The 19,571-nt window shown below is 50.9% G+C and overlaps 1 protein-coding gene across 2 annotated transcripts in view; it reads left to right on the forward strand.

The window, feature by feature from the left end:
- Positions 1-19,093, forward strand: part of ARHGAP30 (Rho GTPase activating protein 30) — a 37,058-nt gene extending 17,965 nt beyond the window's left edge. Inside the window, exons 5-12 of one of the 2 annotated variants that reach the window (XM_063146100.1) lie at positions 290-397; positions 3,097-3,224; positions 6,459-6,627; positions 8,294-8,394; positions 9,348-9,425; positions 11,989-12,489; positions 13,869-14,101; positions 16,002-19,093. In XM_063146100.1, the coding sequence (XP_063002170.1) occupies positions 290-397; positions 3,097-3,224; positions 6,459-6,627; positions 8,294-8,394; positions 9,348-9,425; positions 11,989-12,489; positions 13,869-14,101; positions 16,002-18,221 (3,538 nt within the window). In that variant the 3' untranslated portion in view covers positions 18,222-19,093. The remainder of the gene's footprint in view (positions 1-289; positions 398-3,096; positions 3,225-6,458; positions 6,628-8,293; positions 8,395-9,347; positions 9,426-11,988; positions 12,490-13,868; positions 14,102-16,001) is intronic. The other variant, XM_063146101.1, reaches the window with a different exon arrangement.
- The last annotated feature ends 478 nt before the right edge of the window (positions 19,094-19,571 follow it).

Consider the following 19,571-nt stretch of genomic DNA (forward strand, 5'->3'; position numbering starts at 1 on the left):
TGCTGTGTGCATACCAAGGACACCTGCTGAAATTCCCTTTTCTACGCAACTGTGAAAGATACAGGAGCCCGGTCCTCCTTTTCACAGGGTCACCCAAAGTACAGGCACTGGTCCCCGGCTCCCCCATCACCTGTTTCTTAAGAACATAAGAAGAGCCCTGATGCTGGCTCAGACGGAGGGTCCGTCGAGTCCTATTTGGTGGAAACATCACGTCCACTTGATCCTCACGCAGCTCCATCCTTCTTCTTGTCCTTGTCCTCCGCCTCTGCTTTGGCCGGCCGTCTGCTAGGACCTTGGAGTTCTTGATGAAGCACCTGGTTCACATGGCGTCTTTCAGCGCCCAGACCAACATGCACGTGCGGAACCTGGCCATCGTCTGGGCTCCCAACCTGCTCAGGTGAGAACTGATTGTGCAGCACTTTGAGGGTGATTGGTTGCCGCTGAGCCTCCATGACATTGGCAGGGCCTAAGCATGGCCTGGGACAGGAACACGTATGTTGTACCAGGCTCCAGTGTGTGACTGTGTGTGTGTAAACTCCAAGCCCGTTACCATGAAGGAAAAAGAGCAAGGATAAATCGTAGGTTTCTGCAAACTTATTGTCCTGTCTAGCCCTGCTCCCCCTGGGATGGAAGGAGGCGTTTCAGGTGATCCACCAGAATCAGACTCTGAAGTAGAGGAGTTGGCACCAGACACAGGCCAGCCTGTACCAGTGGGGGAGGGAGCTCTCACGGGCTCTTCACCAGCTGGAAGTGAACCCCCTCCAGAGCTTATCTCCTCAAGGGCAAACAATTCACAGTCAGTGGGAAGCCGACATTCCTCCGAGGAGGAGAGCATGGAGAGGTTAGCCGATCCTAGAGTATGCTGCAGACTAAAATGGGTGGAGCTAAAGGAAGGCGAGAGAAAGTCAGCCCGGCTGGCGGGACGTCAGAAGCTGCCTCAGAACTAGTCTCTCTGAAGTTAACGCTTCTTGGGAAAGGGCTTTCCGTTCTCCTTGAAAGAACAATTGTCTCACTTAGTTTGCATAGTTTTGCCTAGGGGAAAGTTCCAAGAGATTAGACTCTCTTTCAGGTGGGAAGAGACGTTTATTGCTTGAATAAAGCTCTGTGGATGACTGAGCAGGCCTCGTTATTGTCTCCCAAGAAGGCGGGAGGTTTTTGAGAAACACGACACTTATTACCCTGCAATGCTGGTGCCAGGTTTCAGAGGGCCCATCTCCCGTGGCCCCCTCTCCCAGCGAGTCTCCTTCCCCACTGCTGTCCTCACTAGCTGCTCTTTCTTCTCCTCCCCTTTCTCAACTTCGCAGAGAGCCAGGGATCAAGGGCACCGTGATGTCTCCTGCTCCTCCTTCTCGCCACCTCCACGGCCTCGGCCAGAGCGAGAGGCAGGTGAACAAGCAGGTGGCCATGGGGGAGAGGAGGAGCAGGTCCAGGGGAGCTCTTGCCTGTGGAGCCCTGCTAGAGTGGGGGGGGGTCTTGGGCAAGTGCCCAACCACTGGCCCTATTTATAGAATCATAGAATCATAGAATAGCAGAGTTGGAAGGGGCCTGCAAGGCCATCGAGTTCAACCCCCTGCTCAAGGCAGGAATCCACCCTAAAGCATCCCTGACAGGTGGTTGTCCAGCTGCCTCTTGAAGGCCTCTAGTGTGGGAGAGCCCACAACCTCCCTAGGTAACTGACTCCATTGTCGTACTGCTCTAACAGTCAGGAAATTTTTCCTGATGTCCAGCTGGAATCTGGCTTCCTGTCACTTGAGCCCGTTATTCCGTGTCCTGCACTCTGGGAGGATCAAGAAGAGATCCTGGCCCTCCTCTGTGTGACAACCTTTTAAGTCTTTGAAGAGTGCTCTCATGTCTCCCCCTCACTCTTCTCTTCTCCAGGCTAAACATGCCCAGTTCTTTCAGTCTCTCCTCATAGGGCTTTGTTTCCAGACCTCTGATCATCCTGGTTGCCCTCCTCTGAACACGCTCCAGCTTGTCTGCCTCCTTCTTGAATTGTGGAGCCCAGAACTGGACGCAATACTCTAGATGAGGCCTAACCAGGGCCGAACAGAGAGGAACCAGTACCTCGTGAGATTTGGAAGCTATACTTCTATTAATGCAGCCCAAAATAGCATTGGCCTTTCTTGCAGCCATATCGCACTGTTGGCTCATATTCAGCTTGTGATCTACAACAATTCCAAGATCCTTCTCGTTTGTAGTACTGCTGAGCCAAGTATCCCCTATCTTGTAACTGTGCCTTTGGTTTCTATCTCCTAGATGTAGAACTTGGCATTTATCCCTATTAAATTTCATTCTGTTGTTTTCAGCCCAGCACTCCAGCCTATCAAGATCACTTTGAAGTTTGTTTCTGTCTCCCAGGGTATTAGCTATCCCACCCAATTTTGTGTCATCTGCAAATTTGATCAGCGTTCCCTGCACCTCCTCGTCCAAATCATTAATAAAAATGTTGAAGAGCACTGGGCCCAGGACTGAGCCCTGCGGTACCCCACTCGTTCCCTCTCCCCAGTTTGAGAAGGTTCCATTGATAAGTACTCTTTGAGTTCGATTCTGTAGCCAACTATGAATCCACCTAATAGTTGTTCCATCTAGCCCACTTTTAGCTAGTTTGTTGATGAGAATATCATGGGGCACTTTGTCGAAAACTTTTTATCTGTAGGACGCTGGCCCTGTTTGTCCCTATGGGGTGTCCGGAACATTTAAGACCTCGGAGAGGTTTGCTGGAACTGAATTAGAACAGAACAAGCAACGTCCTGGACAGGGAGGTGTTGGCCCAGACTGATAGGAAGAGAGGGCGGGAAACTCTAGGGCTCAGTTCAGACACCACGTCCCTCAGCGGTGGTTTTAGAACTCCACGGTGGAGTTTTTACCCAACTGTTGAGAAATGTGTTGTCTGGCAGGAAAACTCCACCCCACATTTGGAGGGAGGAACACTCCATGCAGAATATCCACGCTGTGCAGAGGAGAGTTCCTGCACCACCGTTGTGTCGAGGGCTCTGTGGAGTTTTCCATTCACAGCCCTCCTACGTTTCCCCCCGGCTTCTTCCATCTTCTCCCTTGCTGCAGAAAAACCTGACCTTCTCCCTCTCTTCTCCTCAGGTCCAAGGACATTGAGGCCTCCGGCTTCAACGGCACAGCGGCCTTCATGGAGGTCCGCATCCAGTCCATCGTAGTGGAGTTTATCCTCACCCACGTGGAACAGATTTTTGGAGATGCCCCTCTTCGCGGTAGGTCCTCTTCTGCCTCCTAAGCACTGAGTATCTCCGCAGCCTTTTTACCATGGCAGGAAGAGAGAGGCGGAGACTACAAGAGGCTTTGAAGCAAGGGCGAGCATGTTAGGGGGATATCCTGCATGCACGTTGTTCTGCTGAGTATTTTATTTTTATTATTGCATTTTTTATACCGCCCAATAGCTGAAGCTCTCTGGGCGGTTCACAAAAATTAAAACCATAATAAAACTACCAACAGGTTAAAAACGCAAATACAAAATGCAGTATCAAAAGCACAACCAGGATAAAACCATGCAGCAGACATTGATATAAGATTAAAATACAGAGTTAGAACAGTAAAATTTAAATTTAAGTTAAAATTAAGTGTTAAAATACTGAGAGAATAAAAAGGTCTTCAGCTGGCGACGAAAGGAGTACAGTGTAGGCGCCAGGCGGACCTCTCTGGGGAGCTCATTCCACAACCAGGGTGCCACAGCGGAGAAAGCCCTCCTCCTAGTAGCCACCTGCCTCACTTCCTTTGGCAGGGGCTCACGGAGAAGGGCCTCTGTGGATGGTCTTAAGGTCCGGGCAGGTACATATGGGAGGAGGCGGTCCTTCAAATAACCTGGCCCCAAACCGTTTAGGGCTTTGAATGTCAATACCAGCGAGTGGGCGTCCTCTTTAGCACCCCTCTTATGTTTAAAGAGAGAGAGAAAGAGAGGAGGGTGGTCCAACCCTCTGATGGTATGTGGTCACCCGGAAGGTTATTCAGCACTCAGGCTCAGTTCAGACAACACGTTAGTCAACGCAATGTGAAAGCTCCACTCAACGGTTGAGTTTCTAGGGGGTTCTCCCCACGCTACATGTTCTAACTCCACCATTGTGTGCCTGTGGGCTACCGTGGAGTTGAGTTTGATTGACAATACCTCTCCTCCCCTGGTCCTCCTGATGGTATCCCATCAGCCATTGCTGCAAAAGAAAAATCCCGGCGGCTCTCCTAGAGTGGCACACACTCCTTTTGCCGCTCTTTGCCAGGGAACTCTGTAGCCAGTGGGAAAAGTCAACTCAATGCCACGGAAAACTCCACAGAGCCCGCCACACAACGGCTGTGCAGGAACTCGCCTCTGCACAGCGTGGCTATTCTGTGTGGAGTGTTTTCCCAAAAAAAACCTCCACTGTGGGGTGGAGTTTTCCCGCCAGACAACACATTTCTCAACGGTGGTGTATAAACTCCACCGTGGAGTTCTAAAACCACTTTTGAGAAACATGTTGTCTGAACTGAGGCAGTGCGGCCTTCCAGCTGAAAACCTGTGGCTCTCCAGAGGGGTGGCATCGTTTGTGAACCTCTTGTGAAAGCGTTGTTTTGGAGTGGTGACGGGACCTGGTTGGCTCTCTGGTGTTATTCCTGTGCTTACTTAATCCCCCTGCTGCACATCTCTGCCAATTTTTCACAGACGACGATAGGGACCCGCTTGTGTGCAAGGGGTTAATGTTACAGTGACAGCCACTGCTTGACTCCTCTCCTTTCCCACCGTGCCAGAGCTCAGTGGCAGAACTCTTGCTTTGCAGCCAGAAGGTGCCAGGTCCAACCTCTGGCATCTCCAGGCAGAGCTTGGCGAAAGCCCAGCCTGAAACCCTGGAGAGCCGTTGCTGCCAGTCTGTGTTGACAATACTGGCCTAGATGGGCCAAGAGTCTTGACTCAGTATAAGGCAGCTTCACGCATTCATTAGGCGCGCCCCCAGCTCCGTGGTAGAACTCCTGCTTTGCATGCAGAAGGTCCCAGGTTCAATCCATGGCACCATCTCCAGGTAGAGCTGGGGAAACCACGTAGAATGCCTGCCAGCCCGTGTAGGCCATACTGAGCTAGACAAGTCAACGGCCTACCTATATCGAAGACAACTTCCCAGGTCCCTAATTATACGTAGCTGCAGTCTCACTGTTACTGTTTTTTAAGGAACACGTCAGACTGTTTTAATAGAATGCTTAGCCTTCTGGTTCTAGGCATAGAATTGCTGCAACTCAAAATGCTTTCAGCAACATTTACCAACTAGATAGGCAGTTATGGAAGGGGGGAATAGAAGGGGAGGTGTTAGACCCTGTCTGGGTCACTCGGATAGTGATGGGAGAAAGGGTCGACCTTGGCCTGGCAGTGGCCTGAGTTTAACTGCACATGCCCTGGAGTCCAGTTGCATCTATCCAGTCCTGCAACGCCTTTCAGATTCAGGCTGCAACCTGGGAGTAAGCCCCACACAACACAGTGGGGCTGACCTCTGAGTAAACATGCATAGAATTGCCCTGTTAGACATTTCTCAGTAATGTTAGTTAGTATAGTTCAAGAAGGATTCAAGAGGCAGCTGGGCAGCCGCCTGCCAGGGATGCTTGAAGGGGGATTCCTGCATTGAGCAGAGGGCTGGACTTGATGGCCTTGGAGGCCCCTTCCAACTCTGCGATTCTATGAAACTGGAACAAGTTCAGAGAAGGTAGGGTGACCATATGAAAAGGAGGACAGGGCTCTTGTATCTTTAACAGTTGTATTGAAAAGGGAATTTCAGCAGGTGTCATTTGTATATATGGAGAACCTGGTGAAATTCTCTCTTCGTCACACCAGTTAAAGCTGCAGGTGCCCTGCCCTCTTTTGCATCTGGTCACTCTAGTATAGCTCCTGCACTTTAACTGTTGTGATGAAGAGGGAATTTCACCAGGTTCTCCATATATACGAATGACACCTGCTGAAATTCCCTTTTCTATGCAACTGTTAAAGATACAGGACCCCGGTCCTCCTTTTCATAGGGTCACCCTAGAGAAGGGCAGCAAAGACGATCAGGGGACAAGAAACTCAGTCCTGTGAGGAAAGATGGAAGGACCTGGGTATGTTTAACCTTGAGAAGAGGAGGCTGAGGGGAGCTACGATCGCACTATTGAAGTTCCTAAAAGGTTGTCACACAGGAGAAAGCCCCATCCTGTTTTCTGTCATCCAAAACTGGAGGACATAAAATAACGGACTTCCATGACAGGAAGGCAGGTTTCGGTTGAACATCAGGCAAAACTTCCTAAGGGTCAGAGCAGTCAGGCCACGGGGTTGACGGCCCCGGGAGGTGGTGAACTCCCTGCTGCTGGAGGTCCTTGGCAAGAGACGGGGCATCCATCTGTCAGGGATGGGACAGCTAGCAAAACACACACACAACCAATATCCTTACCTAGGGAGAAGTGGAGCCCAGGCTGACGTTGGCTTTCCCTTCCACCCCTCACAGTCAGTAGCCGTGAATCTCTCAGGAAGTCCCTGCACCTCATGGGCTCGCCAGTGACCCTTCCTGAGGAGAAGTACTCTTTTTCCTACAACGTTCCAGCTGTGCTGAACCAAGGGGATGGACCTCCACAGATGCGCCCGTACCACACCATCATTGAGTTCCAGGACAGCAAGTACACACCTTCCTTCCCTTCTCTTTTCCCCTTTTCCTGTTCACTTCTGGATTTGTCTCCTGAGGGTCTCTGGCTCAGCCGTTCCCTCCCATCTTGCCCAGAGGACGGCTGGACTTGTAGTCCAACACATGTGAAGGGCACCTGGTTGGAGAACGCGGACTTAAATCCGGGGTGGGCAGAAAGTAGATCTCTAGATATTTGGGACTTCATCTCCCAGCATTCCTGACGATTGGCCCTGCTGGCAAGGGCTCCTGGGAGCTGAAGTCCAAAACATCTGGAGATCTACCTTCAGCAAACCCCGATCTAGATTCTAGTTGCAAAGCGCTGGATCAGGCAATGCTTTATCCAATCAATGACCTGATTCACACAAAACATTAACCCATGGTTTATTTAACCCACGGCTTGTTGAATTCTGGATTGTTGTGATGTGCGAACACAGCCACCCTAACAAACCACAAACAATCCAGAAAGGTTTGTTCTTGGGTTGTGAACTCTTGGTTGTTTAAATCATGGGTTGTTTTGCCAGGCTACCAAGGCTGTGAGCAAGAATGATAAAAAAACAAAGAACCGTCACTTTGCAGTGCCACAAAGGCATTTGGGACACAGGGAGGGAGCGGGTGAAAGAAGAGGAAAACAATCCAGAGGTCGAAAAAAGAAACCATGGTTTGTTTGATCATCTGACAGACAAAACCTGAGTAGGGCACAAACGATGGGTTAACCATGGGTTAGGGTTTTGTATGAATCAGGTCATTCTCCTAGGTGTGATGATAGCTTTCCTTCCCTCCCTACCCACCCAGCACTTCTGCCCCACTTCCCTCCCCAGAGGTGTGATTTGGAGTGACATTACATTCGGCTATAGCATGTGCACACCCAGTCCCACCTTCATAGGGCCAGATCATACAGTATTTTCCAGATACAGTCCAGGCATTTTCTACTTACATACTGAGGATTTCATGAGCATATGCCCAATAAGAATGTGATGCTCCCGCTAGGATGTCTGGTGATGTCAGAAGTGAGGCAGGCAGGTATGCCGGGTGGGAAGGCAGGGAGGGAGGCAAACTCCAGCTGCCCCACCACAGGTAAGGAATGCCCTGAGCAAGTATTGTATGATCTGCCCTGCAACAAAGCTTGGATTCTGTACGCAGAAACCTCAAAAGGAATTATGAAAGTGGTCAGACTGAGAGACAAGCGATCAGGGGGGCAATTGGCAGCCAGAAGGGCTGGAAGTGAATAGCACAGTCAAGGGTCAAGCTTGAGAGACAAGCAGGCAGTTGGCTTCTGAAAGGGGGAAGGAACAGAAGCTGGGCAGAGCAAGGCGGGGCCTCAGAGCAAGCCTGAAACATGTCGTTTATCTGCTGGGTCTCAGCAAAAAGATACTGTATGCTTTTGCAAGGTCCCTTGTGAAGAGTGCTCCTGAAAGGTGGGATAAAAAAGCCCTATAAAATAAATATTGAAAAATAGGAGGGGGATATAACCTTGGCCTCCTTCGCTAGCAGCAAAATCTCTTGGCTGTACCTGAACACCCCCTTTCTGAGGACTCAGGCAAGTAGCTGGGCAGTCAGGATGGACATCCATAAAGGTCCTCTTGGGAGGGGTGCAAGATGTATCTCTCGTCAACGCCCCCCACCCTGGACATTTTCCCTAACTCAACTCCAATTGTACATAGAAGAAAAGGCTCCATTAAGGCCAAGAAATGGAAGTCCATCTTCAACTTGGGCCGTTCCAGCAACGACTCCAAACGCAAGTCGAGCAAACTAGAGGACAAAGGTAAGTCTGTCTGTCTGTCTGTCTGTCTGTCTGTCTCTCTCTCTCTGTGTGTGTGTGTGTGTGTGTGTGTGTGTGTGTGTGTAAAACAGCCATTCCCATGTAGGCAAAAGAATCATGTACAGGGACTACATGAACTGCTCATGTATCAACTCCAGACTCCAATGCAGCCATGAGCTTTGTGCGCGTTGCAAAGGAAGTGGAGACTTTCTACCATAGAATCATAGAATAGCAGAGTTGGAAGGGGCCCATAAGGCCATCGAATCCAACCCCCTGCTCAATGCAGGAATCCGCCTTCAAGCATCCCTGATGCTACCTTGTTTTAAATTTATTTATCCCCTGGTGTGCTGCCGTTTGATAAATGCAACCAAATTTTAATGATGTGGTTGGGGTGGCAGAGAGAGAGTTAGAGACAGTCCTGCAATGTTGAAACTCTGTCTGCTTTGGGATCTGGCTCTGCTCACCAATGGAGGCTGACTCTTCCAGTGGTTCAACAGCCCTTCAAAGGAAGAACTTCTCTACATGAGCGATTGATTGCATGCTCATGATTGGCCACTCACAGAAGTTTGCGGGTCTATTACATGATGCTGTCAACTTCCAGGATGGCTCCCGCACTTTCCCCCAGAAATCTCGCTTAAAAAAACACCAAATAGTGCAGTAATAAATAATTGCAGGATGTCCCCAGTACTATAATTCCACCACTAGATGGTGCTGTTTCATTGAACTTAATGGCATTATCAAGAGGGGAAGTTTTCAATTCAAAATTACATGGCCGCCATCTAAAGAAGCCGGTTGTAAACACGGAAAGACTCCAGAAGAAGAAACCCCAGTAAGTGTGAGGGCTTTCCCCCCCTTAATGTGGAGAGAGCTAAAGGTTCCTCACCCCTGACATAGATTGAGTGTGGAAAGAAGGGCTTTGATGCCCAGGTTAAGTCAATCCTGCCTTTCTGTTCCAGATGACAAAGCGGGTAAGATGCGACTGCGGCCAGCCAAAAGCATGGATTCCCTCAGCTCTTTGCCCTGCTCTAGTGATGGTAGGTGGAGAAGGTCTCTGGGCCGAGGGAGCCACGGCCAACTGCATTTAGGTTCCTCTTGGAACGTGGGTGGATGGGTGGGTTTGGGGGGAATCTAGAATCTCTTTGGTGTTTTGCTGTTGTTGTTCCAAGTTCCTCATCTTCTCGGCGAAGAAATATAGTCAAGTAATGAAATTATGTCGAGGGGACTTCCCCATAAGACAGGGAAGGGGAACTGCGGGGCCTACAGAGCTGTTTCATCCAGCCCTGCTCCCTCCTTTGTCCTGCCGCAGCGGTTCCTCTTTTTCCACTGGGAGGAGGGATACCAAGGACCTCCGGTCCATGTTACCACACAACGCCCTTGCTGTGGGAGTGTAAACAGACAGGGCCCAGGAGGAAGAGCTGCTGCCTCCCCAGTCTAGATGTCTGTGAGAATTAAAAGCCACAGAGTATTCAAATAGTCTCCAAAAAGGTGTTTTCTCAGGTACAAGGAGTCATAGAATCCTAGAACAGTAAAGCTGGAAGGGGCCTCTAAGGCCATTGAGTCCAACCCCCTGCTCAGTGCAGGAATCAAAGATACTAAGTCCAGCGTTTTGCAGCCTGGCGAGAAACACCTGTGATGCACCCAGGTTATGTAGGCATAACCGACCCCAGCCGGCTTCTGACTTGTGCAGCGTCGCCACAAGCCTTTTTGCGTCTCTCTGGGCTGGTCCGCACGGGCGCCGGCTGGGGGGAATTGGGCACGGGGGTCAGGTGGCAGGGCGCGTAACCCCGTGAGCCACTCTCCCCCCAACTGGCGAACCTGTGCAGTGTCACCTGTGCTGCACAAGCCTGGTGGCCCTGTGCCCGCAATGGTACCTTGCCCAAGGCCGCACAGGTGGCGGGGTGCGTAACCACAGTAGCCGCTCTCGCTCAGGTGATCTCGGCTGGCCCCTCTCCCGTGAGCCCGTGGTGGGAAACGCACGCACGCACTGCTGGCCCCACAGGCCCTGCGCCTGACCCACTGTGCTATACCAGCACATGAATGAATGAACAGCACCGAAAGAGAGAGAGAGAAAGAGAAGGTGGCACCAGAGAGAGAGAGAGAGATAACTTCCACAACCTTGCCCACGAGGAAAGATAACCCCTGAAGAAATTCAGCCCTCAGTCGAAAAAGTCCCCTCTCCTACTATGGGACTCAGGAGATCCGGGTTCTAGTCCCCACTCAGCCATGGAAACCCACTGGGTGACGCCCAACTCTCAGCCCAACCTACCTCGCAGGGTTGTTGTTGTGAAGATAAAATGGAGAGGAGGAGGAGGAGGATTGTGCATGCCGCCTTGGTACCTCTTTATAGGTTTTAACTGTATATGTTTTAATTTTGTTAAGCCGCCTTGAGGCCCAGCATTGGGCAAAAGGCAAGATACAAATAAATAAAGAAATAACAACAGGTTTTCTTGAGGAGGAAAAAAAAGGCAGGATAAATGTAATACACAAATAAAATAAATAAATGGGGTGGGCTGCTGGGGTTAGGATTAGGATTCTTCAGCACCCCTCGCTTGATGAGAAGTGGTGAGAAGGTCTCAGGATAGAATGACATGGGCTTAGCTTCCTATAGAGCAGAGGTGCAGAACTTCCGGCCCAGAGGCCCAATCTGGCCCTCTGGAGTTCCCAGGAGGCCGCAACCACAAATTGTTTGGTGGTTTCCCCGCTTTTGTGTGGTTTCTTCCCCATTCTAAATAATTGAAATGCGTCCCGTCCCCCCGTCCCCCCCGGGAAGGCTTCGTGACTAGCAGTGAGAGCTGGTTGAATTCTGGGCTGTTGCAATGCGTCATTCTGGCTGTGGTAACAAACCATGGTTTGTTAACCACGAACGACCCAGAAAGAGTCCCTATGTTTTGTTGGGTTATGAACTCTGGGTTGTTTAAACCATGGGTTGTTGTTATTCGTGAACCCAGAACCATGGGTTGATCATGGGTTGTTTCCCCAGGCTTCAGAGGTAGCCAGCAAGAGGGTTAGAAAAACACAACAACAGCTGGTCAGTACTACAGTTCCGCAAAGGCATTTGCTATACAGGGAGGGAGTGGGCAAAGGAGAACCAAAACCAACAACCCAGGGATTGAGAAAACAATTCACAGTTTGTTCACTCTGGTGCCAAACAAACCCTGGGTAGGGCAACAAACCATGGGGTCAACGATGGGTTAAATTAACCATGTGTTAGCATTATATGCAAACCAGGCCATAATCTTCCATGTCAGATCCCTGATTGACTCAGCAGGTGAATTATTCATGCCATGAACAGCCACCATCATAAAGGGACATTCATACTGCAATCCTAACCACATTTACTCTGAATTACCGCTGTGTTCAGTGAGGCTTTCTCCATAGTAAGTGGGCGTAGGATTGCAACCTAAGCCTCTCTTTAAACAAGGCCTCACTTCCAGGCAAAACCACAGCGATAGTCTTATTCACAGCCATCGGGCAGCAAAACACACCACAAGATCAAGGGCTACGGGGAGGTTTTACTGAGAGAAGCTGGGGCACCATGGGTAAAATGCCCCAGCCCTTTGGGTCTCCCTCTGATCTGCCTCTCTCCCCTGGGTGCAGACCACACTCAGCTGGGCAGGAAGAAGTCCCAGAAGCAGCTTACCTTGTGCCGCGAGAGCTTTGATGGCCCAGTTTCACTAGACAACTGTTTCCTGGAATCCGACGAGGGCCCGGACAAGGTCAAAGCTGAAGAAATGCAGGGCGAATCGGAGGGCGAAGCCACAGCCAAGTCAGAGCCTACCACCCCGAAAGCCAGCCGGTCCAGCCTCGTCGGGGTGGCCCCGCAAGGGCGGTCTCCTAAGGCCACGCGAAGCAGGGCGGAGAAGTGCGCCGGCGTCCACATCTCAGGGCCTTTCTCCGTCACGGTCCCGTTCCACATCACCTCCAACCTCACTTTGTCCCGGCTAACCCAGGGACTGGAGTGTCCCGCCTTGAGCCGCTGCGCCTTGGAGAAAGAGGCTCTCGAGACCTTGGCGGCCAACGGCGAAGGGTCGTCCGAGCAGCAGGAAGCCGAGGGAAAGCTGACGCCCACAGCTGACACGGACAAGGAAGAGCCTGCAAGTAAGGATGCCACATTCCCCCTGTGGCTGAGTGCCATTTGAAAGTGGGTAGAGCATAGCCGCTGTCCGGGCACAACAAGGTCAAAGTCTAGAATGCCCGGGAAAATAAGAAGGTGCTGAAAAAAGCACAATCTCTATGGCCCCGTTCAGAAGACACCTTAAACCACGGCTTTAACCACGGTGGTTAAGCCAGAAAGCTGGGCTGTGTTCAGAAGACACCTTAAACCACGGCTTTAACCATTATTCACTGTGGTTAAAGCCATGGTTTAAGACAGCGGTCCCCAACCTTTTTGGCACCAGGGACTGGTTTCGTGGAAGACAATTTTTCCACGGACTGGGGGGGGGGGGGTTGAGAGATGGTTTTGGGAAGCCCCATCCACCCGCCCCCACTCCAGTGTCCTGGCTTCGCTTCGGCTGGGCAGGCAAGATAGCACCCGGCGCCCAGGTACACTGGGGTGGGTGGGTGAAAGCAGCTCACCTGTGCGGCCCACTTCCTAACAGGCCATGGACCGGGACCGGTCCGTGGCCCGGGGGTTGGGGACCCCTGGTTTAAGGTGTCTTCTGAACGGGCTTGATAAGTACCTGTATTAAGCACAACTATCTCTCTATCTGGCTATAGTGTAACAGATAGACGGATAGGAGCTAACCACTGTGTAATAATGGTTAGAGCGTTGGACTGGGAATTGAGAGATTTGGGATCTAATCCTCACTCGGCCATGAAGCTCACTGACTCTCATCCCAACCTACCTCGCAGGGTGGTTGTTGTGAGGATAAAATGGAGAGGAGGAGGGTTAGGTACTTGGGTTCCTTGGAAGCAAAACCGTGGGATGTAAATCTGATAAATAAAATAAATAAAATATCTACATCTATCCGAAAGACAGACTAATTTCAAAATATATTAGCTCTAAATATCTTTTGAAAGTACTCTGCTGTTAGTCTGTCGATCTTTCTTATCTATTTCATCTTAAGACTGGCTGCATCCAAAATGGATCCAAAGCCTCCTTGTTGCTGTGCCGCTTTACACCTACCTCTATATCTATATCATCTATATCGATACCTATATAAAATCTACTGCTTAATCCATTGGGGGCATCTTTTTAGTTGATCAACACGTTTCAAATTAGATTAATCAACCCTAAATATTAGATTAATCAACCCTAATTATTGTTGTTTTGTTTATTTTATGTTTTTTGACACTTGGCCATTATCCTCCCACCTTTCTCTTCCTTCTCATGAGCTGGGATGAGGCAGTAATGCTTAACATTTTCTGATCCTATCCAGTTGTGGAGGTGACAGTGGCCTGATGCAGGACTCACCAAGGAGCTAGTCCCTCCTTGCCACAAAGACCTGGGTGATACTTTTTGCTTTTATGTGTTTTAGAAGAAGATGCAACAGTGGAGGACGAGAACCAGATGTCTATGGAAGTCCAGGATTCCTTCTCATTCCTGGATAGCCCAGATGCTTGGCTGGGTGACACCCTGGATGACAGCCAGCCCTGGAAGAATGCCAACATGGTCTCTGATTTTGCAGGCTGTGGCATCAACACTTTTCCAGCCACGGAAGACGATATGGGGAGTGGGTTCATGAACGAGATGATTGGAGGTGGGATGGAGGTTAGTCCCATGGCTGTGCCACATTGCGTCTTGACATCGTTTTTAGAAAGCAGTTCTTCTTCTGCCCGGGCTGAAGGACTTCCTGAGCGAAGGAAGCCCTGACGTGATACAAAATGGACAGTTATTGGCAGGGACCGTGTGCATTACAACAGCGTGTGGTCTTCCTTTTCAGGGCTGAGAGATGCCCCACAGCCAGCCCCATACCTGAATCTCCTCCCAAGGAGTAGGAGCGATGACTTCAGCTCCTATCTGATACTTCGGTGGTTCCAGAGTGGGAAGGGAGGTGGGACAGCTTCCCAAATCCAGGTTTTCATGAAAATTGGGATTTTGGTCTAAAGAAGAGGTTAGGCCTCATCTTGAGTATTGCATCCAGTTCTGGGCTCCTCTGTTCAAGAAGGACGCAGACAAGCTGGAGCGTGTTCAGAGGAGGGCAACCAGGATGATCAGGGGTCTGGAAACAAAGCCCTATGAAGAGAGACTGAAAGAACTGGGCATGTTGAGCCTCGAGATGAGAAGATTGAGGGGAGACATGAGAGCACTCTTCAAATACTTAACAGGTTGTCACACAGAGGAGGGCCAGGATCTCTTCTCGATCCTCCCAGAGTGCAGGACACGGAATAACAGGCTCAAGATAAAGGAAGCCAGATTCCAGCTGGACATCAGGAAAAACTTCCTGACTGTTAGAGCAGTACGACAATGGAATCAGTTCCCTAGGGAGGTGGTGGGCTCTCCCACACTAGAGGCCTTCAAGAGGCAGCTGGACAACCATCTGTCAGGGATGCTTTAGGGTGGATTCCTGCATTGAGCAGGGGGTTGGACTCGATGGCCTTGTAGGCCCCTTCCAACTCTACTATTCTATGATTCTATGACGGGAAGAGTGTGGAGAAGATAGGTAAGATGGTGCCCATGGAAAGAGCATCTTTAATGTTTTCTTCTTCATTCTCTGTTAAGAGTTAACACACCTGGACCAGAATAGTCCCAGAAAACAAACAAGTTAACTTTCAGCCAATGTAGGTTGGTGATTAGACTTTGACCCAGCCCTTACGTAGCCAGGAATCTTCCTGGGAGACCTGGGGTTTCTCTGCGCCAGGCTTTTCAATCTTGCAACTTTTCCAAATTCTTTGCGGTATCAAAATCGGCCCTTTCAAGCACTTCCTCTGTCCCCCCCCTCCCTGGGGGGGGGGATTTCCTTTATTTACAAGTTCTACATTTTTCATTGTACAGCCACTAGATGGTGCTGTGGTCATTACATGTTGAGATTCAACTTGCCATTTTTAAAATAGTTGATTTGTATTGATTTTTTAAACAAAGAAGACAACTTGGGAACGCATTGACTACCATCTGTCATCAGTATCACATATTACAACACAGAGATCGCCTCACTTATACTCGATTCATTTCTCAGCTTTTCCATAAAATCAATTTCAAATGACCATTTTTTAAAAAGCTCCATTGCAAATAAAGCCGCGTAAATGGTCAAAAAGCACTGAAGAGACCTTGGAGGTTAACAACGTCATGTAAACGACCCGCAAATTTCCGTGAGTAATCAATCTTGACCGCAAGATAAAAGCCTTGTGTAGAGAAGCCCATAGGCACAGCCACATTCTTTCAGCCTAGCCCAACTCACAGGGTTGTTCTGGGTTACCCCACATCAATGTGTGCAACCCTGAACATGTGTGTTTTCTACATTAAAAAAAAAATAGAATAACCATCAAAGTTAATGTTGAGAACAGGAAGGATTAATCATGTCAATCCTCTGTCAGGGATGCTTTAGGGTGGATTCCTGCATTGAGCAGGGGGTTGGACTCAATGGCCTTGTAGGCCCCTTCCAACTCTGCTATTCTATGGTTCTATGTGTGTGTGGGATCTTCTTCAAAGCTCTTTATTTCTTTACTTCTAGCTGGAGATGTTTTCTACTGTGCCACCGTTGGATTACTTGTCCATCGAGGACTGCATGAACGAACACTCGGAAGAGGAAGATGACCAGTATTATTTGGCCATGGGAATCGCGGAGGGTGAAGAGCCATCTAAGGAGGTTGACAACGAAGAGGTCTACCTGAGTGCCTTTGATGATCTTAGCCCCTTAGCTTCTGAGTTACAGCATTTTCAGCAGCCTGAGGAAGACCAAGCCCCAAATTTCCCTCCCCCAGACAGTGTGTTGGAAGATCAACCCTTCAGCCTGGTTGGATGGACCTTGGCTCAGTCTGGGACGGAGCCTCAGCTAGGTCGCCGTCTAGCTCATGACCTGGAGTTAAGCCATTTGCACCTGGATCCAGAATTGGCCAACCCACCTGCGGAAGTCATCTGGCTCTCCAGAAGCAATTCCAATGAGTTGGAAATGCAGGTGAAAGATGGCGCCAGGTCTGCTACGCCAGAGCCCGTCTTGTCATTGCTGCAGGGAGAAGGTGCAGACGCCGGAGGTGGAAATGGCGTACTTGTGCAAGCGGGGGGTTTGGTGCAGTCTGCAGGCCCTGACGGAACTCCAGATCTTAGCTGCCAAAGATCTCCGGTTCTGGAGTGCGAAAACCAACCAGAGCTCGAAGATGAGTGGCAATTAACAGCTCAGATTGCTTCAGAGGCTGAGCAGGTGGAGTGGCCTCCTTGCATGGAGGCTGATGGTTCTACTCCAGAGGTGGCTGGAACATCTGGCCAAGACATGGCTTGTGGGCTCTCATTTCAAGAGCCGGAGCAGCTGCAGAGTGCAGAAGCTGCCCTTCGTCCTCAGTCGGCAGAAGCGCCTTCAAGCCTGGAAGAGGTGTCTGGGGTTGAGCTTCCCGCTTTGCTGGGCAATAGATCTGAAAAGGATCCTTTTGAGAGCTCTTGGAAGCTGCCCGCGAGGTCACTTGCCTGGGATCCTGAGCAGGCGGCTTCCTCTGGGGCAGACGTCCCCTTGCCGGACGTTGACTCCGATTCCTCGTCCCTCGCGGTTTCTTCTCCCAAGAGCTACCCGGGAAGTCTCCCGCACAAACTCCAGCCTGCGCCACCCGTGGGTGCTGAAGATGCCCTCAAGAGTGACCCCTCGGATGGAAGCGTCCACATGAAATTGACCTCCAGCACCATCAGGGTGCAGCAGGTGAAATCTTTCCCCGTCGTGCCTCCGAAGCCGCAGTTTGCCAAGGTCCCGCCTTCCTTAACGCCGAGAACGCCGACCAAGGAATCCTCCGCCGTATGGCCCAACCCGCCCCCGGCTAAGAACGGTGGGAGTGAGGTGAAGGGCGGGTCTCTGCACAGGGCCCTTCGCCCCACCAGCCTCGACACGTACTGCAGCGCCGCCGGCCTCGAGAAAAGGCCAGAAGCCCTCCTGCCCCCTTCCGAGGCACCCACCCCTTCGGCTAACCACGGCGGCGATTCGGAGGCCCTTCCGAAGCAGCGGAGTTCCATGCCTGTGTGTTTAGAAAGATACGGCAGAGATGGTGAGAGCGGAGGAGACGTGGCGCCCAAGCCCCTGCGCTCCCCGCCGGAGAAATGCAGCTTTTGGGCCCGGGGAGGTGAGCCCAACAGCGATGACCTCCACCTGGCAAAGAGCTCCTTGCCAGAGAGGAGCTCGGATGAACGCAGCGGCCACACCAAGAGCCAGGAGAACGCAAGCGGGCCCTCGCCACGGCCCGCCTCGGTGCCGGCTTTGACGGAGAAGCCTGCCGGCGTCGAGGCCTGTGAGGCCTCCCCACAGAAGCAGAGGTGGGCCACCTGGCGTAACGGGGGCAGCATGTCGTTTGACGAGGCGGTGGCCCTGGCCAAAGAGAGGCACGTGGCTCAGGCCCCCATGAGGCGGATGCAGACCTATTGCTACGGCGACGCAGAGGGACCCCACGGCCCGGGCCGGGCGGAGAAGCACCCCCCTCAGCCGAAACCTGCTCTGAAGCCTTTGGGGCAGCGGCCCCTGAGACCCCTGAGCTGCTTGGGCACCGCGACGCCCCCGGAGGCTCTCGCTTCGGGGAAGCCGCTCCTTACTCAAGCGTTGGTCGACGCCGGCCCGGAAGGGCCGCCCCCTCCAAGCTGGGACGCACACTCCTTCCCTCCAGATCTTCCCGCAAGAAGAAGGCTGAGCTTGCCAAGGATAGGGCGGTGCCCGTCCCTGTCCGAAGAGGCCTCTCACGCCCTGCCCCAGGAGCGGAGGTGACTGGTTTTGGGGGCTTCATTTCCAAAAACTGGCCTTCTAGCCTGCTAGGCTGTGTTGCGTCGGGGCCTAGGCCCAGCCCTGGGCACTCAGGTGCACCAGCAGGTGAGTCCTGCTAGAGCAAACCCTAGAAAAGTCTTGCTAGCAGCTAGATCAAACCAAGAGGCCATCCCGTCCAGCCACCACGGGCCCCCAGAAGCTGCAGCCGCCACACCATCCCTTGGGCTGGATTCCAGGTGTATATCCAAGCGAGCCAAGGGGATGGAGTGGATGCCACAGATGGCGAGAGCTCCGAGCTCCGCAGGTTAGAGTTTTCTCTAGAAATGCAGAGCACATTCTCTCTTGTAATAGTAGAACCCAATACTAGAACCCAACTTCATGGGGGTCATATCCCATGAAGCCGATTGGTGGAAGATGCAAGACTGATCAAAGGAAGGACGTCTTCACACCGTGCAGAGTTAAATTATGAAATTCGCTACCACAAGACCATGATGGCCACCACATTGGATTGTTTTTAAAGGAAGTTAGACAAATTCCTGGAGATGAAGGCCATCCATGGCTACTCATCCTGATGGCTCTGTGCTACCTCTGATATCCGAGGCAGTAAGCTGGTATACACCAGTTGCTGGGGAACATGGGTGGGAGGGCGCTGTTGTGCCCGTGTCACGCTTGTGGATTCCTGGTCAACAACTGGTCGGCCACAGCAGGACTCTTCTTATGTTCTTACATCTCGGGTGGATAGATTTAAGTCAAGGCAATTGAAATGACCAACAGGGGGCAAAGATCTGTGTTAAATCACACTTAGCATTTTGAAACTTTTGTATTTTTTGTGCAAGCATGCATGCTATCTGGTTTCTATCACTATTAAAACATATTGATTGGTTTGCAACTAAATAGAAACTTTCTACAACTTAGCACCATAATCCCAAACCTTCGACCATATGCCCCACACGCCTTCTGCTCTGAAGGTTATATTTCCTTAGAGGCAAGAGACAGATTTCGGTTTGGCTCTCTCTTTAAACATGCAAGGATACTGAACAAGATCACTGACTTGAAGGTTAAGGCTCTAATCAAACGCACACTTATTGGGAGGTATTCAACGAAGTAAGACCTGCTTCTAAGAAAACAGGCACCTGCCCAGAAATATTTAGAAGCAAGGAATGGTAATTACCAGGCCAAAGTGTGTTGTAAAAGTTTGCTGTGCCACAACTGCCTTGCACACTTCTATCTGATTGCTAGGCTGCTGCACACTTCATTCTAATTGATAGGTTTTTGCCATTACCCGCTATAGGGTGACCCTATGAAAAGGAGGACAGGGCTCCTGTATTTTTAACAGTTGCACAGAAAAGGGAA

The sequence above is a fragment of the Elgaria multicarinata genome, chromosome 21, assembly GCF_023053635.1.
Source record: "Elgaria multicarinata webbii isolate HBS135686 ecotype San Diego chromosome 21, rElgMul1.1.pri, whole genome shotgun sequence".
Lineage (NCBI taxonomy): Eukaryota > Metazoa > Chordata > Lepidosauria > Squamata > Anguidae > Elgaria > Elgaria multicarinata.